The 20,198-nt window shown below is 49.0% G+C and overlaps 1 protein-coding gene across 4 annotated transcripts in view; it reads right to left on the minus strand.

The window, feature by feature from the left end:
• The window catches only part of SNX29 (sorting nexin 29), a 506,664-nt gene extending 486,531 nt beyond the window's left edge, over positions 1–20,133 (minus strand). For all 4 annotated transcript variants that reach the window (XM_040459014.1, XM_040459016.1, XM_040459013.1 and 1 more), the window contains exons 1-2: positions 20,044–20,133; positions 1,698–1,762 (exon numbers count right to left, since the gene is read on the minus strand). In XM_040459014.1, coding sequence (XP_040314948.1) covers positions 1,698–1,762; positions 20,044–20,050 — 72 coding nt within the window. In that variant the 5' untranslated portion in view covers positions 20,051–20,133. The remainder of the gene's footprint in view (positions 1–1,697; positions 1,763–20,043) is intronic.
• Between the last annotated feature and the right edge of the window lie 65 nt (positions 20,134–20,198).

Raw genomic sequence — 20,198 nt, forward strand, 5'->3', positions numbered from 1 at the left:
AAGCTTCTGTATGTCAGCAGCTGACTGTCTGAACACAGAGCTCCCCACGGGCGACAATTAATACTTACACAAATCTGTGGTGATGGGTGCCTTTGGAAAGGGCCCCAGAGTTGTTATGACTGGCTAGAAAATTATGGCAGCATGACTCAAGCCTCAAACATGTCATCTGGTTGTGCCGAATGACAACTCACCCAGGGTGGATACAGATGAAAGCAAACCATTCTTTCCTTTCTAATTGTGGTAAAATATAGATAACGTAAAATTCACCATCTTAACCATTTTTAGTTACACTATTCAATTCACAATATCGCCCAGCCATCAGCCACTCTCTCCCCTGTGGGGAACAGGCTCGCAAGATTCCGGAACTTATTCATCCAAAGAATGAATGCATTAATGAATTTAAATGATGTATTTGTCAAAACACGTGGGACCGCATACTTAAAATTAGTGTATTTTATTGCATGCCTCAATTATATGCAGTAAGATTGATTTTTAAAAACCATATGTACACTTTCACCCACTAAAATATTTAACAACAGGGGCGCCTGGGTGGCGCAGTCGGTTAAGCGTCCGACTTCAGCCAGGTCACGATCTCGCAGTCCGTGAGTTCGAGCCCCGCGTCAGGCTCTGGGCTGATGGCTCGGAGCCTGGAGCCTGTTTCCGATTCTGTGTCTCCCTCTCTCTCTGCCCCTCCCCTGTTCATGCTCTGTCTCTCTCTGTCCCAAAAATAAATAAAAAACGTTGAAAAAAAAATTTTTTTAATATTTAACAACAATAATAATAACAGCAGCTCTGGGCATCAGCTCCAATTTATTTCTGTTCAACGGCTACACTTAAAGTGGTGCCAGGGGCGCCTGGGTGAATCAGTCGGCTGAGCGCTGAACGGTTGATTTCGGCTCAGGTCATGATCTCCAGGTCCGTGAGTTCAAGCCCTGCATTGGGCTCTGCACTGACAGGGCAAAGTCTGCTTGGGATTCTTTCTCCCCCTCTCTCTTCCCCTCCGCACCCTCCCCTCAAAATAAATACACTTAAATATATAGATATTTAAATATACGAATTAAAGATACTTAAATATACAAATTAAAGATACTTAAATATACGAACTGCCTCAGAGGCTGGTGGGAAGGATTCAACGGGGAGCGCTTAGCAGGGGGCCTGGCACGTGACGAGCGTGCACTAAATGATGCACGTGTGACTCACGCAGGCCAGGCCGGCACGCTGATGGCAGCCTAAGCCAAAGCTTGCTTCCAGGCCCGGCCAAAAGCCGGACGCCAAAAGCGGCACCGAGGAGAGCCCTCCGGGAGGGCCCTCCGGACCCTGGGCGAGGCTTCCTCCCTCCTGTCTGCCCTGCTCTTGAGCCCAGGAGGGGCTAACTCCAACCACGACCTCAGCTCCTGGAAGCGTTGCCATCAAACTGCCTGGAGGGAGACTTCGAAACCAACACCAACGCTCCTCCCACGGGGACGTCACGAAGGACGGGGGCCTCCAAAGGTATCAGAAAGTCAGGACGCGGGCGCCCCTCCCTCGCTGTTTCGGACTGCCTCACCTGCCCTATCGTTTCCTGGGGAACACCGCCAGCCTCACTGCTCCCAGAAAGTGGGAGTAAGTCCGCGCACGTGGAAGGGCAGAGATGACCCCATGTGAATTGCCTGGCACCGTTACTCGACCTCAGAGGCAAATGCGAGCTTCCCTCTTACCTGTTTCACTGCATCCAGGAGTCGCTCCAGCAGAAACTGTCTTTTCAAGTCATTGTTCTGTGATCCTAAAATGCAACAAGGCGTCATTAGTTCTGTTGCACGTAAGCCTTTTATCGAGACTTTCTGCCACATGGTGTAGGGCTGTCCCCACCTAGCATCAGCCGCCTCTGCGAAGAGAACAACAAGACCAGGTACCAATAATCTACATCATTACAATGGAGTCTGGCCATCTGCCTGTTAGGCATCACAGGAAAGCAGCTAAACTAGTATTCCCCGAAGTTGAAGAACATGTCCAGCATAGTCTAACCCAGGGTTACCCCACCTTGGCGCTTTTAACATTTGGGCCGGATCATTCTCTGTGGTGGGGCTGCCCTGTGAACGGCAGGGTGTTTAGGAGCATCCCCGGCCTCCACCCACCAGATACCGAGTGCACACACATACACACACCCTGGCTGTGGCAACAAAAATGTCTCCGTATGTTACCAAATGTCCTCCGGGGGACAAACTGCCCCCCCAGGTGAGAACCCACAGTGTAACTATAACCGAGGTTCCCTAGTAAGGCAGGCACTGCCCACTGGCTGACCTCACTCTCTCCAGCATCCTTTCCCCAGGCCACCTCCTGCGGTACAAGCTGCAAAACCAAATTACTCCTTTTCTCAGCCTCTTTTGGAAGGCTGGCCTTAGAGAGCAGAGGGCCCTGGGCATTGGGAAAACCACGCCTTCCTGATCAAAGAACAGATGGTAATCGCTTCATTCCTCCTTCCATCCTTCACGCCTTCACCATAAACACCCTGGGGAGAGCCAGAGCATCACCGGGCAGCCATGAAGCAACAAGCTTGGAAGGAAGGTCAAGGGAATCACAGAGACTCCAGCCCTGATGCCATTTCACTGCTGAACCAATACCAGAAATCTCCCACCTCTCACACAGCAAACAACCCTGTTTGCTCAAACCGCTGTATGCCGGGCCGTTACTTGCGGCCAAAAGCATTCCTAACCAATGCACGTAGCGTGTGCTCAACTTCCGTTTATGAGGGTCAAAGGCAGGCACACTTTAAAGCACCAAGCAGAACCCTGTCAGAGCTACATCTGCGGTCCCTTGCGAGGCCCAGGGACCCCAACCAACAGAGACACGGCTACGTACTGTGACGCACCAAACACAGAACACAGTCATTCCAAACGAGACTCAAATTCAGAGGTACAAGAGCAGACGCCCCACACCATAAGCCTGGAAGTGCCACCAAGCTGCTTCTCTCTTGGGCAACTAAACACGGGCTTCACCAGGGAGTACCAGCTGGGCATCACCCCACAGACGGTCAGCAATTCATCCAAATCATGCCAGGGCCACTGGGCTGACCACCACTGTGACCGCGTGTGGAGCACTTCCTGCGTGCCAGCCGCTACACTCAGTGCTCGGCATGATCACACCCTGTAATTTCCACAACCACCCTGCAACCAAGGGATTGGGACCCCCCCCCCTCCCCGGGCACCACACCGCAGACGGGGAAGGTGAAGCTCAGGGAGAACAGCATTGTGGGCGATGCACTCAGTATTAATCTAACTTCTACCGTGTGCCAGGCAGTGTCCCAAGTGCTGTGGACACAGGAGTTAAGTGGTAGACAAGAGCCATCTTCTCATGGAGCAAAACTTGTATTAAGGAAGAAACCCAGAGCACCTAAGTAAACCTACAATGGGAGGACGTCAGAGAGTCATAGTCGGAGGAAAAGCAGATGGGGTGATGAGACAGGGAGGAAGCAAGAGGCCCCGGCGGCCAGGGTGACGGTGGAAGGCCTCTCGACCCAGCCGACAGGTGAGCTGAGCCCTGTAGGGGACGAGGAACAAGCCTGGAGAGCTACGGCAGCCCAGCATTCCAGGCAGAGCAGGCAGCCAGGGTGGATGCCAGAGGCAGGAACAAGCTTGGTTTCTAGTCTTCCAGGATCAGAAGGAAATCAGCTGTGACTTGAGCAAAAAGCCAAAAGGAGGAAGTAAAGAGGAGACAGCAGGCAGGAGCCGGTTACAAAGGGCCTCTCGGACCAAAATCACAGGCTTGGGGTAGGTTTTGTTCTCATCTGAATACCACTTGGTGGAACTGTGATCCTCGGTCAAGACCATGCCCCTCCAGAGTCTATGTCCAGGCCACCACACAAGGCTCCTGCCTCACTCCAGACCCAGAGATGAAGCCAGTCACGGACACACGGTGATACAACTGACTTCCCAAACTGTGCCACTGTTATTTTTTCTGGAGGGCTCTGAGAAAGGATGGCCTCCATGTCATTCCCACCTCACAAGGCCATGATGAAGCATCATTCAGGACGCCTGAAGATGCCACCTGCCCAAGACCCCCCAAACAGCTCTCTTGATACCTGTGTCTGTCAACAAATCCTACTCTTTGTTTAACATGTTTGGCTCCCGCGCTTCTCTGTCTAACGCCAGGACGGACAAGTCGGGCTCTCCTTCTTCCTTCTTCCAAGTACTGCATCCAACAACGCTACCTGGCCTTGGGCACTGCCAGCCGGAAACTCGACAAGGCTTTCCACCCCGAAATGCCCTTGCCATTTTCTTTTACCATAAAAGTAATTTATGTGATAGAATTAGCATATGACCCATCTATTCCACCTCTGGGTAGACACCCAAAAGAATTGAAAGCAGGGTCTCGAAGAGATACTTGTACACCCATGTTCACAGCAGCATCACTCACAGTGGCTGAAATGTGAAACAGCCCAAGTGTCGATCAACAGATAAAGGGATAAGCGAAATGTGGCCTATCTACACAATGCATTATTATTCGGCTGCAAAAAGGAAGGAAATTCTGCAATCTGCTAGATGGATGAACCTCGGGGACATTATGCTAAGTCCCCAAAAAGATAAATACTGCAGGGTGCCTCGGTGGCTCCGTCGGTTGAGCGTCCAAATTCAGCTCAGGTCATGATCCCGCAGTTCATGGGTTGGAGCCCCGCATCAGGCTCTGTGCTGGCAGCTCAGACCCAGGAGCCTGCTTCGGGTTCTGTGTCTCCCTCTCTCTGCCCCTCCCCCACTCATGCATGCGCACGTGCTCACGCTCTTTCAAAAATCAATATTAAAAAGGGGCACCTAGGTGGCTCAGTCGGGTAAGTGTCCAACTCATGACCTCGCGGTCCGTGACTTCAAGCCCCGCATCGGGCTCTGTGCTGACAGCTCAGATTCTGTGTCGGATTGTTTCAGATTCTGTGTCTCCCTCTCTCTCTGACCCTCCCCCACTCATGCTCTGTCTCTCTGTGTCTCAAAAATAAATAAACGTGAAAAAAAATTTTTTTGTAAAAAGTGGTTACAATGGTGAATTTTGTTATGTGTATTTTACCACAGTAAAAAACAAATCAGGAGAAAAAAATGTGCCAAGAAAATAAAAATCTCCATCATCACGCTACTGGTCATTTTTAGCACAGTGATTCTCAAGTTTTTGGATTCACACAAATCTCCTGGGGTCTTGTTCAAAGGCAGGTTCTGATTCGGCAGTTCTGGGTGGGGCCTGGAATCTGGTATTTCTCACGAGCTCCCGGTGATGCTGAGGCCGCTGGTTCCTGACCCACACCTGAACAGCAAGGACGTCACAGCCTATGCTTCCTGACAGGCATGATGATCCCATATCTCTTCTACAGTGTCTTGAGCCACTGCTTTTCCTAGATGAGATGTCAGCAGCCTCCTCTGCCCTACCTTGCAAAGCCTCTCTTTGTGGTGCGAAAAAAGGTCTGTTCACTATGGAGGACCGATCTGAGGTTGTGCGGGCCTCAGCCCTCCATTCACCCTTCCTGGCTGTAATCCCTCTGCGGGTAAGAAGTGCACTTGTGTGACACCATCCTGACCTCAGAAGAGGCACCCGTGGCCACCCTGGCCCTAACTGCGGACTCAGAGAAAGGAGTATCGTAGGGCAAAGGGAGCCCAGGCGGCCTTGGGGGCATGCAGCCACCGCAGGGGGTGCCCGGGAGGCCACGGCCCTGAGGAGCAGTGGAAGGAGCACCAGTGGAAAGTCACAAGGCATCATGAGTTATCTCCATAGGACTGCTTGCTGGCCATGTGACAGGGACACTCACTTCCCTTCTCTGGGCACTGGTTTCTGCATGAGATCATGTTCTCCTAGCTCTGCAGTCTGGAACACGGGGCCCTGGTGGAGACAAGGCAGGCAGAAGAATGTATGCCACCAGGGTCCTTCCTGCCTTCTTCCAGTGAAGAAGGGCGGCGGGGGGTGCCATTAAGGGATGGACATTTAACCCTTGACACAGATAAAGTGGCTCCCTTCACCGGAGCCCTGAGGCTCAGTGGGGAGCACCCAAGGCTGGTCTCATGGGAAGTACTCAAGGAGAGATTCGGTTTCAAGTCCACTAGCTCCTGGCTCGGCCGTCTGCTGAATCTTGCTGGCTTCGAAGCCTTGTAACAAACCTGCAGTCACAGCCCCACTGCCGACTCAGCAAGGATTTCTCTGTGATTCTCTGTGAAGCAAGCCCCAGCCTTCCTGCTCTCTGCCTTTTCCAAGGGCAGCCCTCAGTCCACGCCCTTGACCACAAGGGCCAGAACAGGCTTCTTTTGAATTTCTTGGTAGATCACTATCAAAATGAAAATAGAAAATGGAAAGGTACCCCAGGGAATACCCCCAGGGGGCCACAAAACTGTCGGAGACATGCAGTGATCCCCTGAGGCTCTAACACAGATATGACATGTGTATGTGCATCTTTGTTGTTTTTAGAGTCCTGAGGATCCCAAATCAATTTCTACCACAAACCTCCAGCCTTCAGTTACTTCCTAGGGACAAAGAGCAGGGGTTAAGAAGGCCCAGGGGCGCCTCAGTAACTCCCTCGGTTAAGACTTCAGCTCAGGTCATGATCTCACGGTTCGTGGGTTCGAGCCCCGCATCAGGCTCTGTGCTGACAGCTCAGAGCCTGGAGCCTGCTTCCGATTCTGTATCTCCCTCTCTCTCTACCCCTCCCCTGCTCGCACTCAGTCTCGCTCTCCAAAATAAATAAACATTAAAAAAAAAAAAAAAAAGGAAGAAAAGAAAAAGAATGGGATAGCCCAGATTCCTTACCACTGGCTATGTGACCATAGGTAAGTTACTTATCCTCTCTGCACCTCCTAGATCTATTCAATAAATAAGCATCCACATTGCACCTAAAACAGTGCCTAGTCTACACCAATCACTTTTTACATGTTAGCTATTATTATTGCTGTTGACAGCCCTATACCCCCCAGGGGTGTCAGACATCTGGCTCTAAGAAATGCTTTCAACTGGCTGCTTTCTCTCTGAAGCACGGGGAAGCTACGCAATCCAGGCCTCTGTGCTCACTGCCCTGAGGGGGATAAAAGTGATAAAGTCCCCATGGACTCTAGGGAGGGGAAAACAATCAAGATATACCAGGAACTCTATGTACATTCCTTCTCTAATCCTTGCAAGGGCCCTGGAGGTCAAGGTTAAATAAAGGTGCCACTCTCAGAGGAGGTAGGTCATTTGATACTCAAGCAGTAGTATTTCCCTGGCTCTCCACGCAGCAGCAGACGTAAAGTCACGCCAGGTATTTCTCTGGTCGAAGGCTAATCCTTGCAATGCACTGAACAGGTACTTGGAAGGCAAGAAAAGGACAACGTTCTCTGGGTGCCCGCTGCATGCCAGGATTTCTGCCCAAGGTCACGTGGCAAAATCAGTGGTGCAACAGAGGCTAAGCCCCTGGTCTGCCTGACTCCTGGACTAGTGCTCCCTGTACCATGCTGCACTGCCATTCTGCCAGGGCCCAGGGAGGCTTACTGAAAAAGTAGGAACTCGAGCTGTGCTTTAAAAGATGGAGAGAACTAGCATAGGTGAATCCACACAGACAGAACACAAGTGCTTAACGAGTCCGGGGTCTCCTTTGGGGTGATGAAAATCTTTTGGAACTAGACAGAGATGCTGGTTACACGACATCATTAATGTAGTAAATGCCAGTGGATTGTTCACTTTGAAATGGTTGGTTTAATAACTGTTAAGGGGGGGGGGGCAGGAGGGCAAAAGACTCCAGATAGCAGCACCCAGCCCCCGCCTCACTTCCCTTCCATATTTCTGGTTCCACTGAGGGGGTCTGACGCTAAGAGGTCCTTCACTTCTGCATCATCAGCCTAATAACGGGGAACAGGCACAGTCCAATAAAGCAAGCAAGTTCTGAGAGGTTTGGTTATGAGGGGCCCTACGAACGGTGGGTGGAGATACGTGGCTCTCAACCAGGGTGATTTTGCCTTCACCACGGGACATTGGGCAATGTCTGCAGATATTGTCGGCACAAGTCGGAGGGGGCACGGGGCAGGTGGAGGCCAGGGATGCTGTTAAACCTCCGACAGCACACAGGACGGCCCCCACGTCAGAGTTATCTGGCCTGTCAGCAATGCTGCAATTAGGAAATTCTTCCTGAAAGTACATGTGATTATCCCACTTCAGAGATGAAGAAACTGAGGCTCTGAGAGGCTAAGTAAATGAAACCTCCACTTGTGCTCTGACTCCTGTCTCCTCTCATCTGCTCAAGGACATATCCAGCAACTGCCCCACCAAGTCAGTTTTTTCTTCTCATCTGTGCAATTCTTTTGTTGTAAAGTTTATTTATTTATTTTGAGAGAGACAATAGGGGAGGAGCAGAGAGAGAGAGGGAAAGAGAATCCCAAGCAGGCTCCACACCTTCAGCGCACAACCTGACGTGGGGCTTGAACCCACAAAACTGTGAGATCCTCACCTGAGCGGAAACCAAGAGCCGGATGCTTAACCGACTGAGCCCCCCGGGTGCCCCTCATCTGTGCAATTCTTACAGCATGCGAGGATGTCAGAATATCTCCCCGCAAGTTTACCAAAAGCCACGCCCGCGCCTGCACATGCTTCCAGCTGCCAGCACAGCTCTTCCTTCACGTGAGAGCCAGCCCTGCTGTGACTGCTGCTCCGGGCTGTGGCTCTGTGCCCTTCTGTTCCCATGGCCTTCACCCTGCACCGATTACCTACACAGCGGCACAGGTGGCAGCAAATGACTGAGTGATCTTATACAACAAACACATGATACACTCAATGATATTATATGAGTTGTTCATGCAACGCACCCTGCAAAATTGCAGCTAACAATGAGTTTCTATCAAGTCCCAAGCATGTGACGGGCTGTCTCAGATGATTTGTATTTCTGGTTTTCACTGAATAAACCTGCACCTTTAATGTGCCCCAGGACAGAGGTCAGCAAACTTTTTCCGTCAAGAGCCAGACAGTAAACATTTTAGGCTTTGTGGGTCATGGGGTCCCAACTCCTCAACTCTGCTCCGACATCTCAAAAGCAGCCAGAGATAATACATTACGGAACGAGCATAGCTGTTTACAAGAACAGGCCTTGGGCTGGATTTGCCCTACGGGCCATAGTTTGCCAACCACTGCCCTAGCAGAATTAATCAGATGGAGGTTTTAAAAATTAACACAACACTGTCTGTGTTTCTAGACGTTATGGCTACCCAGTAAGCAGTAAGACGGTTACACGTTAGGGATTTCCGGAAGACTATAGACCAGACCCACCCCTTAATCTTCCCTCACCCTATAACCAACGGCCCACATCAGAGCCTGGCAAGGGACAGGTACACCACCAACGCGTGGCCACCGCTGCAAGGCCGGCTCGCTCATGTTTGCAGGCATACAGGATGCTTGGCCCTCTCAGCCCAGTGGAGAGTTTAGTGCCGTTGTTTGTTTAGTTTCCACGATGCCCAAAAACCCACCACCACTCCAAAGCGGAAGCAAGAGAGAATGGGCACAAAGGGCGGCCTCGTATAGGCCAGAGAGGCATGTACAAGCCCAACATCAGATCTTTCCTCCCAACCCCCACGCCTCCAAGGTCAGGCGCAGGATGGAAATGAACGCAGGGGGCAGGGAGGGCAGAAAAGAGGGACAGGAAGGGACTGAGGGGTGCCTCTGGAGAGACGGCAGCTGCTACCGGGCTCCGGAGGACAGCACCGCACAGCAACACCAACTGCACTTGCCCCATCTTGTGGTTTTTCAAAGGAGACAGAAACTCAGGTCTTCACGTCAATCAGTTGGCACCCAATTTTACAGCAGTGTTTCAGCCACCTCTGCCTGAACCAGACACAAGACACCCAGGGGCCAGATCTGCTACAAATCTTCTGTTCTGAGATACACATTAAACCTTTATATCCACCCATGAGATGTGTGCTCGTGACCCCTTCCTAACGGATAAAGGAACCGAGGTTTGGAGACATCGATCCCTTGTCCCAGGAAGAATGCCCCAACGCTGGACCCCAACACCCAGGCCTTCCAGCCTCCACAAGACCAGGCTAACCTCGGGCAGCCCAGCTTGCATGCAGGCAAAGGGACTCCACAAAGGGCCACTAAAGACAAACCAACCTCCCAGTGGCCGGCTCAAGTGTCACCTTCTGTGAGAAACCTCCCTGCCCCGGCACAACACACTGCTCTCTACAGGGTGTCCCCACGACCCTGCAGCCACACCACACCCCTGGTATAATCGCCACCACACAGAGGATTATGGGGAATCAGAAATCTCCTGGCACACGCCTATCCTTGGCTGTGAGCCTTCTCGCTCAGGGGGGAGCCAGCGTCAATACGCCCCCACTCACGGAAGGAGCTCAACAGTGGTCGATTCAGGGCTCTGGGGTTAGGTTCTGTGGCTCCCCAAGTGGCTGCTTTAAATGGAGAAGACACAGCGAGCCAGGACACGGCAGCAGCCCCACGCGGGGGTAACGGGTGGAGTGAAGCAGCCGTTCTGTCTGCTCAGCGTTTGCGCACGAAGGGATAAAACAGACTCCATTCTTCCCCAAAGTCCAGGCGCTAGCTCCCTGTACTGTGGGGTAAAGTGGCACAGCTGGGCCAGGACAAAAGGACAGAGTGTCGTCACCACACAATGGAAAGGGGCAGGCTCTGCTTCAAGGCAGAGAGATGGCCTCAGGCCATCCAAGTGGCCTTGTGATGTCTAAGACCAAAGACTAAGTCAACAGCATATTCATCAACAGGCAAAGAATTCACTCTGGAGCAGGGCTCAGCAAACATTTTCCGTAAAGAACAGATGGCGAATATTTTAGGCTTTGCAAGCCATAAGGTCTCTCTGTCACGGCCACTCAATTCTGCCACCGGACAGCGCAAGCAGTTGTTATCGAGAGTCAATGAACGGATGTGCTTGTGTTCCAATAAAACTTTATTAACGTTAACACAGGTGCCCGGCACAGTTTGCCAGTCTCTGCTTACAACAAAAAAAACACTATAATGGCACTGTGCAAGCACTCTGAAGGGAAAATGAATCTTCCCTCACGGCTGGAGAAATGCAAATTATAAACCTACCAAATTAGCTGCCACATGTTGCCATTATATAACTACTCAATTCACCAAGGAACACTGAGGGTGCAATTCTCCACTGCCGGTAAAGTGTGGGGAAGCAGGCACACACAACACTCACTGCCAACAACGTATGGCGGCAATAGGTTCTGAAGAGCAAGGGGGAAGTCCACACAAAAAGTTAACAAAACATCCAAATACCTTCCTGACACCCTGGAAACTAAGCTAAAGAGGAGGAAGAGGGGAAATGAGAAAAGGAAGAAGTGACTATTTCACCAGTTCCTCTATGCTCCAAATACTAAGGAACTACAGGTCCATCACTTGCTTTAACTTGCATCTTCTGATGAGGGAATTAAGAGTCAGAGAAGTTCCAGAACATGCTCAGGTCCTTCCACAGGGAGTTCAATCCAGGACTGAGTCCCAACTTTATCCCACTAGGCACAGTAACAGCCCAAGCACAGCATCAGGGGCACTCAGACTCCTCCCGGGGTATTCTGGAACGGGGGTCAGCAAACACAGCAAATCTAGCTGCTGCCTGTTCTTCTAAATAAAGTTTTATTGGAACACAGCCACATCCTTTCGTTTATTGATTGCCTCTGCTGCTTTTATACTCCAACAGGGATGAGTAGTTGGGATGGAGACCAGATGGCCCACAAAGCAGAAAATATTTATTATCTGGGTCTTTACAGAAAATGCTTGCCAATTCTATCCTTGAACATCATAAATGGAATTTACTCTCTTTTCCTACAATGGTACATCCATTTGGTGTAACGTTATGCAGCCTTTTTAAATAACGGTGACAGGGGCGCCTGGGTGGCGCAGTCGGTTAAGCGTCCGACTTCAGCCAGGTCACGATCTCGCGGTCCGTGAGTTCGAGCCCCGCGTCGGGCTCTGGGCTGATGGCTCGGAGCCTGGAGCCTGTTTCCGATTCTGTGTCTCCCTCTCTCTCTGCCCCTCCCCCGTTCATGCTCTGTCTCTCTCTGTCCCAAAAATAAATAAACATTGAAAAAATAAATAAATTTTAAAAAATAAATAAATAAATAACGGTGACAGGAAGACACATGGATAAATGCTATAATGTAAGTGGAAACACTAATTCAGATGTAGACTCAAGGCAATTATGTAAAATGCATATGCACTGAACAGAGACAGAAGTGCAATAACTAAAAATCTAAATATCCTAATGTTCTTGGAAGGTATGTCTATAGGGATATTCCATGTATTCACAATCATCTTTAAAGTCATTTGGGGTTTTTTGCTTTTTTATTTTTTATGTATTTATTTTTTAAGATGAGGGAGAAAAGAGCAGATCCTAAAACAGGCAGACAGGCAAGGAAAAATAAGATGCGATGGACAAGGTTCCCTCCAAGTAAAGCCTGGAGGGAGCACAGCCCAGCAGGGCGCTGTAGGGACAACGGGCAAAGCACCAGAGCCAGACCCCTGGAGGGCTCCCAGAGAGGCAAGCAGAAGTCAGGGCCCAGGAAGAGTCCTCACTCCCCCTAAGGCTTCCGACTGCTACCGCCCACGCCCCAAATTGATGTTCCGCCACCCTCCCCACCTCAGTGAGAGGCAAGGCTTACCCCCCCTTCAGCTGCTCAAGAGCAAAACTCAGGAGCAACCCTTCCCCTCCCTCAGGTCTCTGCTCACAACCCACCTTCCTCACAGCCCTCTCCCGTCAGTTCCTCCTCTATCCAGACAACAAGTAGTCAGATGCCACCCTCGGGCTCTGGACTGGGCGTGCGACCCAGACCCGGCCAACAAGAGCCACAGTGATGGGTTCCAGGATGACCACATAGCCTGCCAGACTGCTGTGAGTCAGCCCCAGGACTTCTGCGGGAGCAACTGGGAAAGAGGCCCACCCTCTGCTTGGGTGTTGCTACACGGTAGGCTGTGACCCGAGAGCTGCGGGCAGGCATCTTGCCTCCACGGGGTAGACAGAGGCTGCTGGAGGAGAAGCCAACCAAGAGGAAAGTGGAGTTTCGAAACAGACAGAAACCATCGTCCTGATGATGCTCTCAGCACCAGAATGCAACTGGGCCTGAGGACAGTCCTATCCCTAGACCTCTCCATTGCAAGATGTTTTAAACTCCAGCTTTTCCCAGATCAACTTCTGCCACAGGCAACTGAGGAGTCCTGGCTGACATGTCCGTTACTCCCACAAAACCTTTTGGTCCATTCATTCCATGTGCTTCCACAGACACCAACAGTGCAGCCCTCTGCTAAGTGACGGATGAAGCATCAAACTGTCATTCGGTAAATGTCTGCTGAATGTTGAACCCTGAATTTCCGGCCAGGCTCTGTGGCCACCGGAGCCCTCACGCCTTCCAGCAGCATTTCAAGTTACTGCAACCACTTCGAAAGCAAGAACAATCAAGAACTATCCACATTCCCATGTTACTGCTACTTCAGGGAAATCATCCTAAGGACATATCAATCAAAAGGAAAGAACACTACCTTGAACAAAAACGTTCACTGCATCATTATTTATAATAAGAACCAAAAAAAGAAAGAAAAGGGAAAATAAGCTAAGTTTCCAAAAGTAGAATCAAATATTACGGTTTAAAAATTACGCTACATGTGGGGCACCTGGATGGCTTGGTCAGTTGAGCAGCCGACTTCAGCTCAGGTCATGATCTCACAGTTTGTGAGTTCAAGTTCCGCGTCCGGCCCTGCACTGACAGCTCAGAGCCTGGAGCCTGCTTCAGATTCTGTGTCTCTCTCTCTTTCTCTCTCTCTCTCTCTCTTTCTCTCTCTCTCTCTCTCTCTCTCTGCCTTTCCCCTGTTCATGCTCTCTCTCTCTCTCTCAAAAATAAATTTAAAAACACATGTTTTTAAAAAATTATACTACAAGCAGGTAGATGGATTGATGGATTATGAAGCCTATAAAAGTGATCAATACAAAGATCATGTAGCAATGTGGCAAAGCTTTACCCAAAAATGTTAAGGGTAAAAGCAAAATGCAAATTTCTATAGTAATGGTAAAATTACTTCAGCTCTTATCAGTGTTTCTCAACCCTTTATTCGTTACCTTCCCCCTTCAGATCTCGTTCAGACATTTTTTTAATCATCCCTTCACGAACTTTCAATACCGCAAATACAGTGTATATCTGTTTACATACTGCATACATATCTGTGTTTTCCACATAACATTAAAATTTCTTTCTCTCTCGAGAACCACTTTTCACCCCCATTGAGACAAGATGGCAGCGGGATGGAAGGCGCTTTATCCTTTATCTAGAATCATGTCTACATTTGCCAGAATTCAGAGAAGGCCACAGATTCTTAGATTTTAGTTCCCATATTTTAAGAACTCTAAGAACTTAATTTCCTATTGGTTACAACAAGGAAGCAGGAGAGGTGTTGTCAATGGGTTTTAGTCCATTGCCACTTACTAGCACAGGACATGGTCAAATATTTGCTGACGGTAGAGCACTTACTTCTTGCAATCTGCCATAACAGATCAACCCAATGCCTTCATTAGAGGGGAAAAAAGTTGATATCATCACTTTTTCTTTGAATGAAAACCACACACATTCTTTTTTTCCATTCACTCGCTTCAGCTGATTCTTCATCCCAAACACAAGCTACTGCTGAAAATAACCCAGTCAATGCCAAAGAGAAAACCATGAGCCTCAACATTCCAGAAAAACAAGATAAAGCTGCCAAAAATGTACATAAACATCAGGCAAGAAACAGCAGCAAATGACCCACGAAGCCCCAAACTCGGACATATGTGACCTCTCTAGGTTTAGCTTTCCCCACCCTTGAAACGGGGCTTTTAGCGTCTTAACTAACTTAAAGATCCTTGACAGACTAATTACTGATGGAAATGAGCATCAAGGTCCTTCAAACAGTCTTACAAAAAAAAAAAAAAAAAAAGCTTGAGAATCATGACTTTCTGGTCCTTCAAGTTCTACTTTCTAAATAAGAGCAGAATTATCTGGCAATCATAATTCCTTAGCTCTCGCAGGCTGGTCATCAAGTAAGTATTCCTACCTACTGGATTCTTTAAAGAGAAACAAATAAATCATGACCAGCTATTAACCTCCGACAACCACCCACATCCTTCCTACTGGCTATGTTACCTCTACACACACATACGAATCCACAAACATTGTTTCATACACATGGTTTAATGTGCATCAAGGTATATATTTTAGTATATTTCTGCACTCTGCTTCTTTTTAGAGAACGTTTAACGTTGAGATATAGCCACAGTGATATGTATAAATCCATTTTATTCCTTTTAACATCTTTGAGGTTTTCCATCATGTGACCATACCACATATATGTCTCATCTACCCTGTTAATGGTCATCAGAGTTGTTCGGCCTCACGACACCCATTTATCTTGTGTATGCATTACCTAGGCATTCCACTTCCTGGTTATTTGCACTTAATGCATTTGGCCTTGAAACCAGCTGACCTCTGACTCAAACGTTTTCAACTACAAAATACAGAAGACTCTAATTGCCAATTTACAGGAAATACAAGAGACTGAGAAACATGTCAAACCACACCAAAAGGATGCAATCAGCAAAATCCCACAAAGACATGAACTATTTCCTTCATCAAAAATTGCAAGGGGTAAAAACAGACAGATGAAACGGCACCCTATTAGTTTAAAAAAATAAAATAAAATAAAAATTTAATGTTTATTTATTTTTGAGAGAGAGAGACAGAGAGAGACAGAGCAGGAGTAGGGGAGGGGCAGAGAGAGAGGGAGACACAGAATCCAAAGCAAGGTCCAGGCTGTGAACTGTCAGCACACAGCCCAACACGGGGCTTGAACTCACCAACTGTGAGATCGTGACCTGAGCTAAAGTCAGATGCTTAACCGACTGAGCCACCCAGGCACCCCTAAAAAAAAGATTTTTTGCTTCAAAGGACAATATCAAGAAAGTTAAAACACACACACACACACACACACACACACACACACACACAATGGGAGACATTTTTATAAATAATACATCTAAGGGACTTGTACCCAGAAACTATACAGAATTCTTACGGGTCAACAATAAAAACAACCCAACTTAAAAATGGACAAAGGAATCTGAGCAGACATTTCTCGAAAGAAGATACACACAAACAGCCAATAAGCTCATGAAAATATGCTCAACATCATTGATCATTAGGGAAATGCAAATCAAAACCACAAAAAGGCACCACTTCGCACCCACTCAGAATGGCTATAATCAAAAGGCTGTTGGCAAAGGTGTGAAGAAACCAGAACCTTCATGCAGCGCTAGTGGGAATGGAAAATGGTGCAGCTGCTTTGGAAAACTGTCTGACCGTTCCTCAGACGGGGCAGGCAATTCTACTCTTAGATATCGACCCGAGAGAAATAAAAAGATATGCTCACACAAAAACTTGTACATGAATGTTGACAGCAGCATTATTCCTAAAGGGGCCAAAAAGTGGAAACAAGTCAAATGTCCATCAGCTGAAGACTGGCTAAACAAAACAGAGAACAATGAGATGTTATTCAAACACAAAATGGAATGAACCTGAGTTCCATGCTACACTGTGGCAAAGTTTAGAAGGATACTTTTAGTGAAAACAGCCAGACACAAAAGGCTACATATTGTATGACTCAATCTATATGAAATATTGGCAATAGGTAAATCCATAGGTAGAGTAGATTAGTGGTTGCTTGGGGCTAAGGGGAGGGAGAATGAGGAACCACAGTTAAGAGGTACAGCGTTTCTTTCTGGACTGATGAAAATGTTCTAAATCCGATTATGCTAATGCAGGCACAACTCTGTGAATATACTAAACACTAAAAAGATAGCAATTAAACTAAAAAAGAGAGAGAGAGATTTGAAGACTTAAAAAACACAACAATCTGCATTGTTTAAACCTTGTTTAGATCCTGAGTCTTAAAAAAAAACTCTAAAATTATAAGGCAATCATGGAAATGTGAATCTTGAATATCTGCTGTTAATGAATTACTGCTAATTTCTTACAGGTATGATAATGAAATTGAGCTATATTTTTTTTTTTAAAAAAGAGTCCCAATATGTTAGAGATACACATTAAAATAGTAACAGATGAAAGGATCCGGTCAGTGTCTGGGATTTGCTTCAAAATAAACTGGGGACAGAAGTAAGAAATAGATAGGTACAAAGGGGAAGTGATCATAAGATGGTAAGTGCTCATTAGACTATTCTCTCCACGTTACAGATGTTTGAAATTTTCTATTAAAAAAAAAAAAAGGAAGGACAGAGGGAAGAGAAGACATACTTCCATGCAACATTATTTTATGGTGCCCAGTCATCAACCCCAAGGGTGAGAAAACCTTGTTTTAACTGTATTCTCAAGAACCGTGAAGGGGGGCGGGGCACCTGGGTGGTTCAGTTGGTTAAGGGTCCTACTTTGGCTCAGGTCACCATCTCACAGTTCATGGGTTCAAGCCCCACATCGGGCTCTGTGCTGACAGCTCAGAGCCTGGATCCTCCTTCAGATTGTGTCTCGCTTTGTCTCTCCCCCGCTCGCGTTCTGTCTCTCCCTCTCTCTCTCAAAAATAAACATTAAAAAAAATTAAAAAATAAAAAAAAAGAAATGTGAAGGGGTAATTGGAGAATGAGGGTCAAAAGTTACAGAAGTCCAGTTATAAGATATGTAAGCATTAGAGATGTCAAGGACAACACATCAACACAGCTGTACGATATCTAGGAAAAGAGCTACGACAGGAAATCCTAAGAGCTCTAATCGCAAAGAGAAAAATGTTATTTTCTTATTGTATCCAAAGAAGATGGATGTTAGCTGAACCCATCAAGGTAATCATTTCACAATAAATGGCAATCACGCTGCTCGCCCTAAACTTACAGTGATGTATGTCAATTATTTGCCAATAAAACTAGGGGAAAGAAAAAAATTGAAAATACCTTGGACTTCCCTTCTGCCCTCAGCAACCATTTTTTCTGCCTCAATCACAATCTTTCCAAAAGAAGGCTGTCATCCATCCTGAACACTGCTTCCTTAAAAAGCCATCTGTTGGTTTCCTTTTGTAATGATTTTTTTTTAATAAATTTTAAGACGTCCTTATCTTTGGTATTAAGTTGGCTTTTGAAGGCTACGTTGATCAATTTCCCTTGGCTTGTCAATTTCACTGGCACCTGGGATCAAGGCCCGAGAATGGTCCAGAATTTGAGGCACAGTCTCCTTGGTTATATTAAAAGCAAGAGGTTTTCAAGGCGTACTTAGTCCCAGCCCTTGTCTCAGAGCTGGGTCAGAAAATCACCCCACCTGAACCTCGGCTGGGTCCTTACCTCCACAACAACCGCACTAAGTTCCCATCTACACACCACACGAAGCACAGTACCAATAACCCGGTAGAGTTATTTAGTCATCGCAACACAACTAGGTGACAGGTACTATTATCTACCCTCATTTTGCTGGGACTTCCAGAATGGTCAAATCACACAGCTTTTTATAGCAGAGTCAGGATTTGAACTCAGGCTGTCTAGCTCCATCCAGGGCCCACACTTAACACCGGGGTGTATTATCTCCTGGGTGGAAACCAGCTCATCACATCTTTGCTGCAGGATCACTGACATTCAGGGGCCAGAAACTTTAATTAGGCCAAAAATCATTTGCTCTGACAACAGAAGCTGGCCTATCTCCCAGGAAACCCCCTTCCCAGCTCCCTCACCAGGACCAACAATTTCACACATCTTGCTCTGAAAGGCAAAACAAAAGGCGCAGGTCTTGTAAAAAAAAAAAAAAAAAAAAAGTGACCCATGGAGATAACTCAAACGTTAAAAACTAAGAGAGACACATCCTCACCTCTTTGCCCCCAACCCCCAAACTCCAGAAATGCCTGGGTGAAAGGCTAGGGCTACGGGCGGGGGGGGGGGGGGGGGGGGGGGGGAATGCAGGGACACTTCAGAGGCAATCCCACAGTTCAGAGGAAAACAGGCAGGGAGAGGGTAGGCGGATCCTCCTAAGAAAATGCAGATCCCAGTCAGGGCGGGCTGAGAGGCTTCCCGGAGTCACTCTGAACGTCCACCACCACCCAGGAATGACTTAGCACCAAAACACCGACAGACCGCTTCAGAGAAGGGCTGAGAACACGCGTCCAAGTCTAGGGACTAAACTTCAGAAACACCGAGGACGAGCTGTCCACACCCACCTCCCTCCCACTCCCGGCTTCCCCACCAAAACCACACCCCTCCCTGCGGGCGGGAGGGGGGGTGGGCTGGGACCTGCGACGCGTCGGTCCCCAGATGGGTTCGGTGTGAAACCAGAAGGGAAGGGGGTGCAGGACAGGGCCAAGGAGACCTCAAAGGAGCTAGGAAAAGAAGTGAAAGGGGCGGGAGTATGAAACAAATAATAATAATAATAATAATAATAATAACCAAAATGTAAGAAGCAAGGGCCAGTAGGGAAACTGAGCGAGTAACTGGGAACCACTGGGGACTGGGACAGCAAAGCACCGGGGGACAGGGCGCAAGGGAATGGGAGGCGCGGGGAAGACAAAGAGGCTGGAGCACTCACAGTCCTCTGGGGACCGACAGCCACGGGGGCTCGGGGCTCAGGGGCCAGCAAGCTAAGAGTGTCTGGAGACGACACCCTCCCTGCCTGCCTGGAGACTGGAGGGACCGCACACACGGGGCCTGGGAAGCGGGAATGATGAGGGAGCAGAGGGCCCTGGAGCTGAAGCTGGGACTGGGGGCGTCCAGGAGTTAGGAGGGACTGAGACCCGGGGGACTGAGGACGGGGACAGTGGTGACTGGGCACGGGGGTCGGAGCGCTGGGAGAGACTGCAGGTCTGGAGACAGGTGTCCAGGAGCGGGCTAAGTGGTGGACGGGAGGCTGGGGGCTGGGAGTGCCTGGGCTCGGGTCGCCAGAGAAGTGCAGGTGACCAGGGTCCAGCCCCCGGGCGTACACAGGGGTCTGCGAGCGACGGGACAGGGGTCGGCCGGCGGGCGGGCGGGACGCGGGGGCTCGGGGGCCGGAGTGTGCAGCTGGAGCGGCGGGAGCCGGGGCGGCCCGGCCGGGTGACAGCGGCGAGGCCGCCACTCACCGCTCATGGTGCTGCTCCCGGGCCGGTGCCTGCGCCGCGCTGCCGCCGCTGCCGCCACTGCCGCCGCCGGGCTCCAGACAGGCCGGGAGAAACAGCACCAGCGCCCCGAGCCCCCCTCGCCGCCGGCACCCGGCCGACCCGCACTGCCTCCCGCC

Source organism: Herpailurus yagouaroundi, unplaced genomic scaffold (assembly GCF_014898765.1).
Source record: "Herpailurus yagouaroundi ecotype Mexico unplaced genomic scaffold, PumYag 222, whole genome shotgun sequence".
Taxonomy (NCBI): domain Eukaryota; kingdom Metazoa; phylum Chordata; class Mammalia; order Carnivora; family Felidae; genus Herpailurus; species Herpailurus yagouaroundi.